Here is a 14,772-nt window from a genome sequence, read left to right as displayed (position 1 = left end):
AGCAGCAATTATACAGTCAACTTTGACAACAACAATCCACCTAATGGCGCCTGTGTTTATCATCATTGTCCCTCTGATAATAGAGTTATCTGACGTATTTAAAGATGCAAGAATGTTCAAACACCCTCCCAACAGGGATTATATGGTACTGCTTTTCCCTGTTCACCATTCCTATTGTCAATACCAGAGAACAGTTTACAGCACTGTAGAAAAAAAAGACGATTGTCCCATATGGAGGATTTTAGCCAGGTCAAGCGATGATCCCACACATAGGGACTTAAAGCGGAGTTCCACCCAAATTTTGAACAATATCTGTATGTATTCTCTTCCTTGCCTAGATGCTGACATGCCGTTTAAAAAAATTTAAATCGCCATAATTACCTTTTATTTTTCTATTCTTCTTTGCACTTCCTGGTTCTCCTCCCGTGGGAGTAGGCGTGTTTCTAGCCTCTCCCAGACTCCTGGGAGCTAGTCTCAGGCTTCCCAGGATGCCACTGAGCATGTGCGGGAACAAGCGGTGAATGCTGGGAGCACAGCATTCACCACATCCAGGAAATAAATGCTTGTGGGCTTCAAATGCCCACAATGAAGATGGAAACCGCCTGCAGTGAATAATATAAGTTATTCTTTCTGACAAAATCTGACACGGGCGGACATATTACACACAATATGTGAGTATGTAATGCTGAGAAGAAAAGTTTGTGAATGAACTCAAAAAAAAAAAAAAAAAAGATAGATAGGTGGACCCCCGCTTTAAAGACTCATTTATGGAGGAAAAGTCAGCACTTGGAATATCAAATAGTGGTCTTCCTTTATTGAAAGGACATGTGTAACAGCTGTAAAACAGCCTTTTTGTCTTTTTTCCAGCTGATATTCATGTTATTTCAATAAAGGAAGACCACTATTTGATATCCCAAGTGCTGACTTTGCCTTTGGGGGGTGGAATTTTTAATTTTAGGAAGGATAGGGGTAAGACCAGTCAGATTATTCCCATCTGCCCCTGCTAGGACAGGAGATGAGGGGAAATGTCTTTATCAGGGACTTAAAGCTGCTTGCTATGCGGGGCACTCGTGCATGCTCACTCCAGAGCCACCTCTGCGTCCATAAGACACAGAGAGCATGTCTCAGACCCCGCCCCCACCTCACTGGCTGCGAATGACATGTTTAATCATATTTTTGCTAGCCCTATTTAATACAACATTCTTTTATTAACTTTTGTTGCATGAGAAACTCAGTCATGCCCTGGGGATAAGGGGTTCATACACAAAGAAGAACTGGCAGAAACAAGCAGAAGATGGTGGCTTTCTACAGATGACTAATAGCAGTTGCAGATCCCAAAACATTTCATGGTCTTACCAGTTAGTCAGGTTCCCATTCAGACTGTATTCCAACTGCATGGTTATTTATTTGGATTCACTGGTCAAACCTATAGAAACTCAAAAGGTTTCCCCAAGTGCATTTTTTTTTTAAAGTATAATTATTATGAGACTGCAAAGTACTGCACCCACAATCAGCAGACCATAGGTGCAATGCAGGGCTCTTGCAGACAGTCTGTGAAGCCATTAGCTTGTACGACATACTAAAAAGGCAACATCAGGGGCTACTGCATCTAACCTGTTACACCCTGAATGTGGGTGTAACATGGTATGAAAGGTGAACTTATCCTTTAAAGCCCATCTCCCAGAAACCTAAACATCCTCTCTTTCAGTGCGGCTGCAATGTGGGGATTAACTGCCCTATGAGCCAGAAAAGAGGACCTTGGACTGCCAGAGTGAAGGGAAGAGGCTGTGGGGACTGGTCTAGCAGTGCAGTGAAGTCTGCAGGAGCGGAGGATCAGGTAAACTTGCTTTACCAAGTCCCCTAGACTAATTCGAGGAGTTAAACCTTGCAGTGCAGCAGCAGCTCACAAAAGGAAAGGTTTTCCAGAGTTCAGCTTTACATTTTCTAATGTATATTTTCCTGTAATCTATAATTACAGTAAACATGCTACCCAAGACATTCTCCTGCACTTTTAGCAATCAATTATTATAGAACATGAGGGATCATCAACACAAAGCTAAAACACACACATATACACACATACACACACACACAATATACATAGATGTTGCACCGTTATGCCTTTAGAATGTCTTACTTGTGCAACTACTCCCTCTTTAGGAAGAGAAAGGCAATACAACACAAGCAGTTCTGTTCTAAAACAGACCAGAGATGTGCACCTTATGGGTCAGGACTCTCTTCCATCTATTAGGGACTTAACACAGATCTCTGAGTTCAGTAAGGTTTAGAATTTTTAATTTTAATAATGCATGTTTTAGCTCGCTAATAATGATAAAGTATATATTCACTGAAGGTGAATAAATCACTCATTAAAAAACACAGGTGCCAGGATAATACACTTGCAGTAAAGGTTAAGTGAATGTAAATACCCTTAATAAATATGCCCCTTCGTTTTTATAAGAAATTTTAGAACGTGTTGGTATTGTTTGTGTAGTTATCTAGAAGGTCGTCAGAAAATATATGTTATCCTTATATTATATTAGCCTTATATTGCTCTCTTTAAAGGATAAGTTCATCTTTCATAACATGTTACACCCTTATCCAGAGTGTAACGTGATATATTACTAAATGAGGCCCCTCAACCCCCCATTGTAACAGCGGGCCGGGGACATTCTCCTCGCACTCGCTGTCACTTCTCCACCCACACGCGTCGCTTATTTACAGAGTTCAGAGCCATTGTGGCCGACGCCTTATAGTTCTCAATGAACTACCAGGGTGCTGATGAGAGCTCTACGAGAATATTAGCTTGGGGCAATGCTTAAAGAGGAACGCCAGGCTCCCCCCAAAAAAATTAAAGTCAGAAGTTGTACGGTACTACTACTGTAGCTGCTGACTTTTAATATAAGGACACTTACCTGTCCAGGGATCCAGCAATGTCGTCACCCTGAGGTGATTATTTACTCGGCTTTGGGTGCAAGTGCCGGCATCTTAAGTAAGGGAAACTGGTAGTGAAGCCTTGCGGCTTCACAGCTGGTTTCCCACTGCTCACGCGGAAGCCGTGCAGTGCTTTGTAAATGGTAGTGCAGGCTTCTGGGACCTGTGACCTGGGACCTGGGACCAGAAGGCAGCGGAGGAAGGGGAGTGGGGGGCAAACTTCCGACTCAAATTGGTGCATCAAGAACAAGATCAGGTACCCGCTCACCCCCAAAAAGTGCCAAAATGTGGCAGGGGGGTTGCATAGGGGGTTGTGTGAGGATGCAAACAAAATGGAACTTCCCCTTTTGGGTGAAGTTCCACTTTAAAAAGTGTATGTAAAAGACAGCATTTTTTTGGACAGAGGGCAAGGGTTAGAATCTCACACTTTTTGCTGTCTGTGTCCCCAATGTATAGATTTACCCCTTTGCCTGCTGACCTCTGACACGGACAAAAAGGTAAGGGGAAATCCAGCTGGGGAAAGAGACAAGAGCTGTCACCAAAACAGGAGAGGGTACGTTTTCCAGTGGGAAAAAAAACTTTTCAATGACATCTAAGATGGGAACTCTCATTTTTGAAAAAATTTCCTCACTCCCAGTTGTCTAAAAGGACAGTAAAGGGATATCTCCCCCACAGAACCCAGACAGCAAAAAAAAACATAAGTGTTGACCATCTGACTAAAAGTAAAAATGTTACTTAGAACCCCTAAATATATATTTTCTGAAAGCAAAGGCCCTGGGGGATAAAATGGTGGTCGTTGCAATTTGTGAAGCCATTTAGTAAATGCAAAGTTTCAGGAAAAAATACACTTCAATGAATTTTAGTGACAAACAATACTCAATTATTTGGTAAAACATAAATGATGCTGAGTAAATAGATACCCAACATGTCACGCTTTAAAATTGCTCACACCCATGGAATGGCAACAAATTAAACAAAGTTTAAAAGCCTTCACAGGTTACCAGTTTACAGTTAAAGGGGTTGTAAACCCTCGTGTTTTTTCACCTCAATGCATCCTATGCATTGAGGTGAAAAAACTTCTATCACTCAGCAGCCCCCCATCGTTTTACTCACCTTAGCCCATTCGTTCCCACGCTGGACACATTGTCTGCCCGTTGTCTCGGCTCTTGATTGGATTGATTAATAGCAGTGCAGCCATTGGCACCCGCTGCTGTCAATCAAATCCAATGACGCGGGGCCGAGTCCAGCATTCTGTGTCTATGGACGCAAATGCTGGACTCGGGAGCGCGCCCGCGCGGTAGCCCCCTGGGAGAGCGCTTCTCCTAGAGGGTTTCCATATGCCAGGAGGTGCCGCGAGCGCCGCCAGGGGGACCCCAGAAGATGAGGTTCGGGGCCACTCTGTGCAAAACGAACTGCACAGTGGAAGTATGATGATATGTTTGTTACTAAACAAAAAAAAATCCACCACAGGGGTTTAATAACCCTTTAAACAGGAGGTCTGTCTCTAGAATTATTGCTCTCACTCTGACATTTGTGGCAATACCTCACAGGTATGATCACTGAGGAAGCCCAATCATGGGATGAAACGCGTCTAGGAGGGAGGAGCTGAGCCCGTGACATCAAGCCAGAGTCACGCCAAGTGCGGTGGTGAGCCGATCATTGACTGCATTTGTATAAGTGCTTTTATAGTTGTGATTTTGTAAGTGTAATTCTTTGCGATGTGCTTTGAATAAAGTAGCATAATGGAGTACACCATGCCTGTGCCTTCCTGTCCTGTATGACATGACTGGAGCCCTTTGATCACTCCGGGAAGTGGAAAAGACAGTCACACCGTTTAAACCGAGGAGGACTGAGGTGAATCCTAAGCAGCAGCAGTAGTGGGATATTATTGATGAGCATGTTGCAATTATATTGAGGTGAGCAGGTCCTTCACCTGAAGGTGGATACGCACTAATGCATGAGAGTGAAGACCTTGGTGTTTTTTTTCTACTTTTTTTCTTTTGCATTTTTGGAAGGAGGATTAAAAAACGGACCTAATTTTTGAACACTGGGCTTTTTATGCATTCTTTTCATAACGATATATATTTTTAGAATCTGATGAGGTGTTGCGCTACACGGTTTTTGGTATTAACTTTTTTTTTTTTTTTTACGATAACAGTTTACATATGCGTGTTCGGATTTCGTATGAGCACGGGGATGAATGGGCTTAAAACTATTTGCCTCTTTAAAAAAAAATTATATTTTTTTTGGCTCGTGTTACAATTTCTCTTTAAAAAGGCAGAATGGGTAAAAGGGAATGTTTTAGACTCACTTCTGGTAGCAGCTATACCATAGGGATCAATTTGAACACTGACGCAGGCATTTAAAAAGGTAGTGCAAGGCACTCTAACATTTCAGCTGTTTTGCCACCATCAGGCCAGGTTTACAGTAAAGCGTAACGCTGAGTAAGTTTTGCTAATAAATACACCAGAGTTTATTTAAATATTAAAAACGTAGCCATTTTTTCAGTGTCAGAAGAATTTATTAGCCAGTCAGCTTCTCTCTGCAATAATACTCCATGTCAATAGTAGCCCATCTTCTGGGTTTTAAATAAATCTCAAAAAGCCTTCCACCGATGATTTTGTGTGTGTTTAGTATCCATAACCATATTCCCATTTCCTGTATTTCTGCTCTCTAATATAGCAAGGTCTTAATGGCCATTGTGATTATTCACATTGCTGTTATTTAAATCAAAAGAAATGCAAGATATGACTGGATAGAAGACTGAAAGGTCTTTAACAGGGCAAAGAAGCAACATGGACTGTTACACAAATCAGAAAATGGATCTTTGCAAGTGACAAGAATCGTAGGCCTCATGCACATGGGCTTTATGAAGCCATACAAATTACATTTTGGGTGTATTTCTGTGCCTGGGAGACATAACTGCAGCCTACAACCATCCATAGTAACGAATAATTGTTCATGAGTACACACTGTACTTCCATCAACTCACACATGGACTTCAATCATTGGATGCACACAAGCCATGTTCAGGGATTTCCACCCAGGCACAAGTTCAAATAAGTGGGGCGTATACCCATGTACAACCATTCATTACTATGGGTGGCTGTATGCTGCATAGCTTGGTAGTGGAGACATGTCCGCAACTTACCCTGTACAGTCCTCATGCATCCCTCGTTTCCAGAACACATAAGATGGGATAACAAAAATAAATAAAATAAAAAAGGGGAGGGGGGATAATAGCTATTAACAAATTTTAAAGTAGATGTAAACCAGGACTTTTTTTTTTTTTATATCATACTGTACAGTATACGATTTCCTTTCATTTGAGCCCAGTCTTGCCACACAGAGTTAATCCATCTCTGAGCAATCCTCTTTTATTGTTCAGTGAGAGAAATCTTGACAAACTGAGAAAAACTTTGTCAAATCCTCCCCCTTGCTGTGAGTGACAGGTGATTTACATATCTCGTGCACTAGCCTAAGACACAGGCATGAGTTTTTAATTCCCTCCCACTCCTTTCTTCAGCAGCTGTGCAAGGATTGGCTGTTCCACACCTCATCATGATTTGGCATGCTGGAGTCATGTGGTTACTTTCCTGTCTTTTCACTGGATGTTAGAGATCATAGCAGAAGTTCAGTGTTAGAAATACACAGGAGAAAATGCATATTGACAAGGGGAGTGTAGAGGTGGGCGGGGAGTCTACTGACATCACGACTCCACCCACCGAGCTCCAGACAACAGACCCACCCACAGAAAATGCAGTTTTCGGGTCTCATAACAGACAGAGGGGAGACATTTGACAGGTAAAGATACATGCAGGAGACATGAATATCCTTATAGATAACCCCTATGGCAGGAGTTTAGAAAGGATGACATTGGGTTTACATCCACTTTAATGATGGTCTACACAGAAAATATGAAGTGTACTTACACAGCCAACAGCTCCAGGGCACTCAGTCTGTCTTTACTAAATGTGAAACAATTCAATATGTTGACTACTTTTGCTGCCGGTATGGCGACCATTTTCTGCCAGAATAGAAAAAACACACAACAGGTTACTGAAAAGCAAAAACAAATTGTTCCCCATTATTTTTACCATTTTCAAATAAAAGTTTAAGACTATAAAATAATTTGGTGGGCTAAATCAGTCTTCATGACCTTTTTCACATTACTGGAAATTAATTCAAGTGTACCTGTCATTTAGGTAAATTAAGACAAGGTCATTTGTGGGCGCGCTGCAACGCAAGGATATTCCTGGCTCCTACTAAATGGCAGAATTTTCTTTCACATAAATCTGCCTCCACTGTATGGATGACTTATACACCGTTTACTCCCCAGGGTTGTTGTCAGATTTTAGTCAAAAGGAAAAGCTAAAAATTGGTTAAGGTCACAAAATGTCTACCTTGGTACAACGTATATGGTGAACAGGTATGCTTTATAGAGAAAAACAAAGCGAGCCATTGCAAAAGGAAAATACTGACTTCATGTAACCTGACCACCACCAATGCCAACAATGTGTGTTAACAGCACTAAATGCATTATTGCATATGAAGGGAACACTTACATGTTGCATGGCCTTCACTGCCTTCAGCTGAGGCTCTGCCCATGAGAAATATCTCAACAGCTCAATTATCTAGAAGGAAGAAATAAAAAAAGTTAAGACCACATCATCGTAGCAATGCATATGACTAGAGACCAGTGGACCAAATACTTGTTTTGTAGTTGTTCCTTTATTGATAATATGCATTTGCTGCACTCTGAGCACAACTCAAAGAAGACTGGTGCAACGTTAGTATGACCATCGCAGCAAGGTCACCGCTTGGATCAATGCAGAATGAGATTTTTTTACTGGGCAATATGAGAAATCTATCTGCATACCAGAGCTTGCATTTGTTTTCATGTACTTTGTGAACAAAGATATACTGGCAATAATGCAATTGATCACTGAAAATTATGATCATTACAATTGTATTTACATTTAAAAAAGTAAGAATGTAACAATCATAACACAATGGGTGGTCTGCCCTTGGAAGGCTTCATGTACACAGGACGTTTTTACAACCTATCCTGTACTATTTAACTTGACAGATAGTAAACCATGTTTAAAAATGTCCGTTTTGCCGCGTTTTCCTTCAAAATAGCCAAAAAAGTAAAAACGCCTGTAAACATTTTTCTGTGCACTGCAGTCAGTAGCAGTACAGTCCAATTTTTAGTGGATTAGGGTGTGCAACCAATCCATTCAAAGTGAATGGGCAACCTCAGTGAAGCCTTCCCTATGCATGGTACTGCAGTACTTTAGCACAGGTGCATTAATGCAATCCATAGTTGGAATAAGCCCTTAAAAAAAAAAAAGTCTGGTTTGCATGGACAGAATTTAGCATATCAGCAATATTTTTCACAGGGTTGCGAAAGCTAAAATTCTGAATGAAATTGCACTTGCTTACAGTTATCAACTACATTGTTCTCCAAGACTACAGAACCAAACCCCTCTATAATATGGAGAATAGGAGAGGGGCAGGGTTCTGTAGCTTTTTCTGTTGCCTTATACAGAAAGATTAGTGAGCATTGTCATTTTAGGACAGAATTGTGTTACTAGCCACATCACTAGGAAAAAAAAAAATAAAAAAAATATAAAGGGAAAAGTATCACAACAGAAAACTAATGCAGCCACCATATCCAAGAGCAAGTATGCTAAAATATATTACAGTTTTGTTTTTTTTACACTTAGATAAGCTTTACCAGACCAGAAAATATAAAAAAGACGTTTATTGGCAGGGTTTTAAAAAAAATTGTTTCTACACAAACTTTCTTTGATAGTTATACATTAGCAGGCATTTTTCTTATGGTATACTCATACTGTACAATCTGCTTTACTGCTCCTTACAATGCAATTTTATGTCAGTGGACCTCATGAAAAAAAAACAAAAAAAAAACAAAAAAACAAAAAAAAAAAAAAAAAAAAACCCTGCTGATATCTAAGCTGACCAGGTGTTAAACGTGGTAGCAGAGTGATTGCAATGAAATACAGGAGCAGGTGCTTCCAGCAAGGTTGTGCATTTAGGGCCAGTTCACACCACATGCAGTAAAGTGCGTTTTTGTTTTTTGTTTTTTTTGTGCAGAAAAAAAACGCATGGATAGTAGGCGATATGGTTTAATGGCATAGGTTGCTGCATTTTTCCTGAACTGTACTGGAACGTGGTAAAATGCATCAAAAACGCACCTAAACAGCACTAAAACGCACATGTCCTTGTGAATAAATAAGGACATGAGCCCGGTGCTCATTTTGAGCAGCAGGCCTGTGAAGCACCAGTGTATAAGCAAGCCATGCTACCACTTTCATCACCTCTGTACTGACACAGTGGGGTTGATTTACTAACCCTAGGTTCACACCTATGTGTTTTTAGTGCGTTTTGCAGTTTTCAGAAACGCACTATAGTCCATTTACATGGTTTTCTATGGTGCACATTCACATCTATGCGTTTTGAACCCGGTGCTTTGGTCGAGGGACCATTTTTCCCCGTGTTTTGCAGGTATTAGACTTCAATGGAATCGCACCAGAAATGCAAGTGTTGTGATTTTTGATGTGTTCGTTGCGGTTATCATTTTTCCATTTAAACACTGTATACAGCTGGTTGCTAAGGAGCTGGCTGGGAAGCCGGCCGCCATGTCCTTAAAGAGGAACTGCAGTCTGCTCACATAATTTGTAATAAAAACCATCTTTGCCATTCGGAAGCTTCCCTCCAACCACTTTGCTTATTACTTTATATATACTGTGATTCTGTACTTGCCAAATATGCTGCAGAAATCTCCCTCCACTGACTCTGGCTGCAATCATTTTAATAGGGTGGGCAACTACATGGCAAATGAGGTTTAATGCAGAAAAATGCAAAATAATGCATTTGGGTGGCAAAAATATGAATGCAATCTATACACTGGGGGGAGAACCTCTGGGGGAATCTAGGATGGAAAAGGACCTGGGGGTCCTAGTAGATGATAGGCTCAGCAATGGTATGTAATGCCAAGCTGCTGCTAACAAAGCAAACAGAATATTGGCATGCATTAAAAGGGGGATCAACTCCAGAGATAAAACGATAATTCTCCCGCTCTACAAGACTCTGGTCCGGCCGCACCTAGAGTATGCTGTCCAGTTCTGGGCTCCAGTCCTCAGGAAGGATATACTGGAAATGGAGCGAGTACAAAGAAGGGCAACAAAGCTAATAAAGGGTCTGGAGGATATTAGTTATGAGGAAAGGTTGCGAGCACTGAACTTATTCTCTCTGGAGAAGAGACGCTTGAGAGGGGATAAGATTTCAATATACAAATACTGTACTGGTGACCCCACAATAGGGATAAAACTTTTTTGCAGAAGGGAGTTTAAGACTCGTGGCCACTCATTAAAATTAGAAGAAAAGAGGTTTAACCTTAAACTACAAAGAGGGTTCTTTACTATAAGAGCGGCAAGGATGTGGAATTCCCTTCCACAGGCGGTGTGGTATCAGCGGAGAACAATTGTTAGTTTTTTTAAACTATTAGATAAGCACCTGAACGACTGCAACATACAGGGATATACAATGTAATACTGACATATAATCACACACATAGGTTGGACTTGTATCTTTTTACAATCTCACCTACTATGCAACTGTGGGCAGCTGACCGTGCTGCCTGTTCAATTCCTGGATTTACATAGAGGTATACCTCCAGCTCTGATTGATTGGCCCTCTTATGACTCACGCACACACACCCCCCCCCCCCCCCCTGCTTCTTGGCAAACTCCCACGAGAGAGAGCTGTACATGATGTCATAAGCCTAGGCTTTTTAATCAGACAAGAAACAGGAAGTAGGCTGTATAAGGTATGAAAAAAAAAATGTTTCTATCCAAAGTTAAACAAGGGCAGAAGATTTAATAGATGGAAAGATGAAAAAAAAAGACTGACTGAAGGTCGGCTTTAACAACCGATGAGTTATCAGCTGTCAGCGGGAAGAGCGAGCTGCTGAGGCAGCAGCTAAAAGGTGTACACATGCTGCAGCAGGAATTAAGCCCCCTGTTGCTTTTGGTGGGTGTTACCGCCGGCCAATCAAGTAAATGGGGCCACTCTGCAAGTGTGCCACAACTGCATACTTACGCGGGGTACAAGAGCTTAAAGCAACACAATGCTGCCTGCTTTAACACCTTGTTTGCTGTACTGCACAACTTGTAGAGTATGTACACCCCTGGCCACTACAGCTTAAGGGGGTGTGGTTGGGGGGTGATAAAAAAAAAAAAAAAAAAAAAAAAAAAACCACACACACCAATCTTAACACCACCCACACTGCAAATGTAGATGAACCCCTACTGTTCTGAGCCCCCTATATGACTGTTTTCACACTGATGTGCTGAGGTTTACCTGCACCACGGGTGCTGCACAGTGCATCTGCAACTTTCTTGAATTAGCTGCTCTTTGCCATAGACTTGCACTTTCTGAAAATGCATCAAAACTCTTGCATTCAGAAAATGGAAAATGAAAGCTGTAGGTACACTGCACTGCACCCACGGTGCGGGTAAACCGCAGCACATCCGTGTGAAAGCAGCCTTATACTATATATTGCTTCACATTGACCTGAAGATCTTTTCTGCTGTTGGCACCACTCTGGAGACCGCTAGCCGGGATAAGAGGTGGAGTGCAGTTGGTATTAATCTCTAAGGGACAGGAGCCAGCACTACAGAGGAGTTATGGGCTTATGCAGTTCTTGCTCTCTACTACAGCTCCAACTACAAGTAGTCCTAATGAATTGTACTCTGTTTAATGTTCTGAAATGGCGGGTAAGCAAGCCAAGACCTCAATCTACCAGTCACCTGTCAAGGATCTACAGGTTGCCAATCTCCAGGAGTAGAAAATAGTTAATTTGGGCCAGCTTGAAGAGATAGTTAACCTGGAATTGAGCTTTAAGTTATAATATGCCACACTACCTGTCCTACCCTCCATCTCTAAACACTTACCTTGCTCCATGTCACTTCTCAAGGGATGTCTGTGGCTCCGGCTGCCATCAAACTCCAGTACAAAACCCAACAGTAACATGCATACATGGGTGCCACCTTAGCACCTGGCTTGCTACAGGAGGTATCCAATGAAGGGGGGGATGGGGGGGCTTGCCTACAGCACTGGCAGGAACAGTGAGAATTGAAGGAAAGTCACATTTCTGGGCAATCTTGCACAAAGCAAGTAAGGGTTACCTCTTTTATTGATTTTAATGTTACCTTAAAACACATTTATAAAATGATGATTGGTATCAATGTTGTAAGTTACCTGTTCACAGGAAAAATATCCATGCACAGACTCCACGGCCTTGACTTTATATTCAGTCATAACTGCCTGTGGACAGAAAAGGAGTACAGATTAAATCCTGCTAACGCTCAGATAATAAGCACTGCAAAATTATATGAAAGAATTTGCTGGTAAATTGAAAAAAACTGTCATTGATATCACAATGTATCACTGATGCTGTGAAAAAAAAAAAAAAAATAAAAAGAAGAAGGAAGAAGAAGAGGAGGGTCTTCTGATAACAAATTGCTAAACTTAAAGCAACAGTTCTGATCTGCTTGAATTATGTACTACGAGTGTTCTGAAAAGATATCTTCATCAAGAATTGTCTACATTGCAAGACAGTAACCAGCCAACATCAAACTTGTGATGAAAAAAAAAAAATGGAACTGGAAGTTAAACGTTACAATCTGATTGATGAATATGCAAAAATAACAAAAATACAGATTGCTCTATTTTTAAACACTTTGGGATCCATTTATTAAAAAAAATTTATAGGGACAAATGTGACAGGCATTACCTAGGTCATAATAAATTCTGATTGTATTTAGCTTAAAGTGTCACTAAACACAAAATTCATTTTTTTTTTCTAGTTTCGTACAGACCTGACCCCCTGTCAGGTTTTTACCGTTGCCTGTGCCCCCTTTAAGGAGATTCACCTTCTCTTTTTGGAGTTATCAGGACAGGAATAGGAGAAATCTTTCAATGGGGACACTAGTTCTGGTGACACCACAGGATTCCCTCACTTTGGAGGGATTTTTTCTCTTGCTTCCTGATTTGGCTATATAGGACAGGAAGTGAAATCTCCCTATGGGACACAGATGGCAAAAAAAACAAAAACTGATGGGAGTAATAACCCTCCCTTACGCCATCCAAAAAGTTTTGCCTTTAGTGACACTTTAATACAGTGATTTCCTATAATCATAATGCAGTATTAGTTCGGCAACACCTCAATAATGAAAATATACCACAATATGACCACTAGATGGAACTGACGATCACAGAAAATCATTGTATTAAGCAAAATACGGTCTGAATTCGTCACCGCTGGTTGAATACTTGTCACGGGAGAAATTTATTATAAATAAACTCTTCAAGACTACATGCACAAGGGTATTTGCAGACATAAAATATGTCCAGCGCAAAAAATGCAGCATTTTCCTACTCCAGGGAAGCTGCAGGAGGGGCATGAAGCCAGCCACAGAAGTGAATTGCTGTTCACCCCTACACCAATGTAAACAAGGACGCTTCTGTGTGTCAGCATTTACCTGTGTGTCCACGTATACACCTCATATTTTCCCAAATAGGTTAGTTATATTTCAGCTGTACTGACTGCATGATTTCTAAGATTTGTCCAGCTTCACATATTCACACTATCCTGAAACTCAATTCGGACCTCTTTATGTGACATTCAGGAACGTATAGGTCATTGACAATGAAAAACATTACCTGGTACTCAAATACTCCACAATGTTCACAGAAGGAAAAAGAACACTTTTTTGTAATTATAAGACATAGTTGGGTAATTATAGCCATAGGCCTGCTGTAGAGCCTAGCAATGGGGGGGTCCCATTAGTGAGGCTGTTGATGCAAATATAGAAAAGCTGTGTGCATGTGAAAACACAGATCCAGGTACTGCATCACTGATCTGCAGAAGTTTACAATTATTCTGTAATTTTTTTGTCCCCCTAGTCAGAAGTGAACCCTGTATGACTAACATACTCTTCCTCACCTTCCTACCTTAACTAAAAACTGATAAGACAGCTGAGATTTGTACTTCTGCAAAATTATTCCAAGAAGATTGTATTAGGGTTCTAGAGTAGTCATGAGCAGCTGCATAAACAAGCATTGGGAACAAAAAAAAAACCCATAGAGTGGGACTTAAAAGACTCAGAAGTTGTATTATAAATGTCGTTTTTATTTGTATATCATTTTAAGAGTAAAATTGTTCATACATAAAACAAAATTTGTTGAAATCTGCATTAAAAAACAAGCAGTACAATATTCTGTGCATTACATATGGGTTATACATGCAGAGAGTGTCCAACGTGTTTCAGAGTCAAAATAGCTCCTTCTTAAGCCTGCATTCATACCTGAGCGTTTTCAGCTCATAAAACCGCCCAACAAGCAAAATCCCATTCATTTCAATGGCACCTGTTCACATCTAAGCATTCTGTCACCTGAAGCAAAACGCCTGAAAAACGCCCTAAGCTCAAAAAAAGAACATGAGCTTCTTTGGGCCAGATTACAGGCATTTTTCTGCCTTTTACACTGGTGACCTGAACAAAATCGCGGCAAAAACGAGCGACTTTGAAACGCTCAGGTGTGAATGCAGCCTCAGGGAAGACTCTACAAGTAATGCAGTACAATTGCATGGCATGCCATTACTCCATGTGGACCTTCTAGAATACACCAGGCTGTATCAGTCACTGCAGAGACTCCTTTTGAAATACTGAGACACTCCTCTATATTGCTCCTTGAACTGGACCTGGTCCTTCCCAACTTAGATATTGTGAGAGGTGATCCTTATGTACA

General features: G+C 40.9%; 1 protein-coding gene across 3 annotated transcripts in view; it reads right to left on the bottom strand.

The window, feature by feature from the left end:
• The window catches only part of PROSER1 (proline and serine rich 1), an 85,734-nt gene that overhangs the window by 65,634 nt on the left and 5,328 nt on the right, over positions 1-14,772 (bottom strand). For all 3 annotated transcript variants that reach the window (XM_073613276.1, XM_073613274.1, XM_073613277.1), the window contains exons 3-5: positions 12,223-12,288; positions 7,500-7,568; positions 6,867-6,961 (exon numbers count right to left, since the gene is read on the bottom strand). In XM_073613276.1, coding sequence (XP_073469377.1) covers positions 6,867-6,961; positions 7,500-7,568; positions 12,223-12,288 — 230 coding nt within the window. The remainder of the gene's footprint in view (positions 1-6,866; positions 6,962-7,499; positions 7,569-12,222; positions 12,289-14,772) is intronic.

This window comes from Aquarana catesbeiana, linkage group LG02 (genome assembly GCF_042186555.1).
Source record: "Aquarana catesbeiana isolate 2022-GZ linkage group LG02, ASM4218655v1, whole genome shotgun sequence".
Lineage (NCBI taxonomy): Eukaryota > Metazoa > Chordata > Amphibia > Anura > Ranidae > Aquarana > Aquarana catesbeiana.
This window is presented reverse-complemented; position numbering and strand designations above follow the sequence as displayed.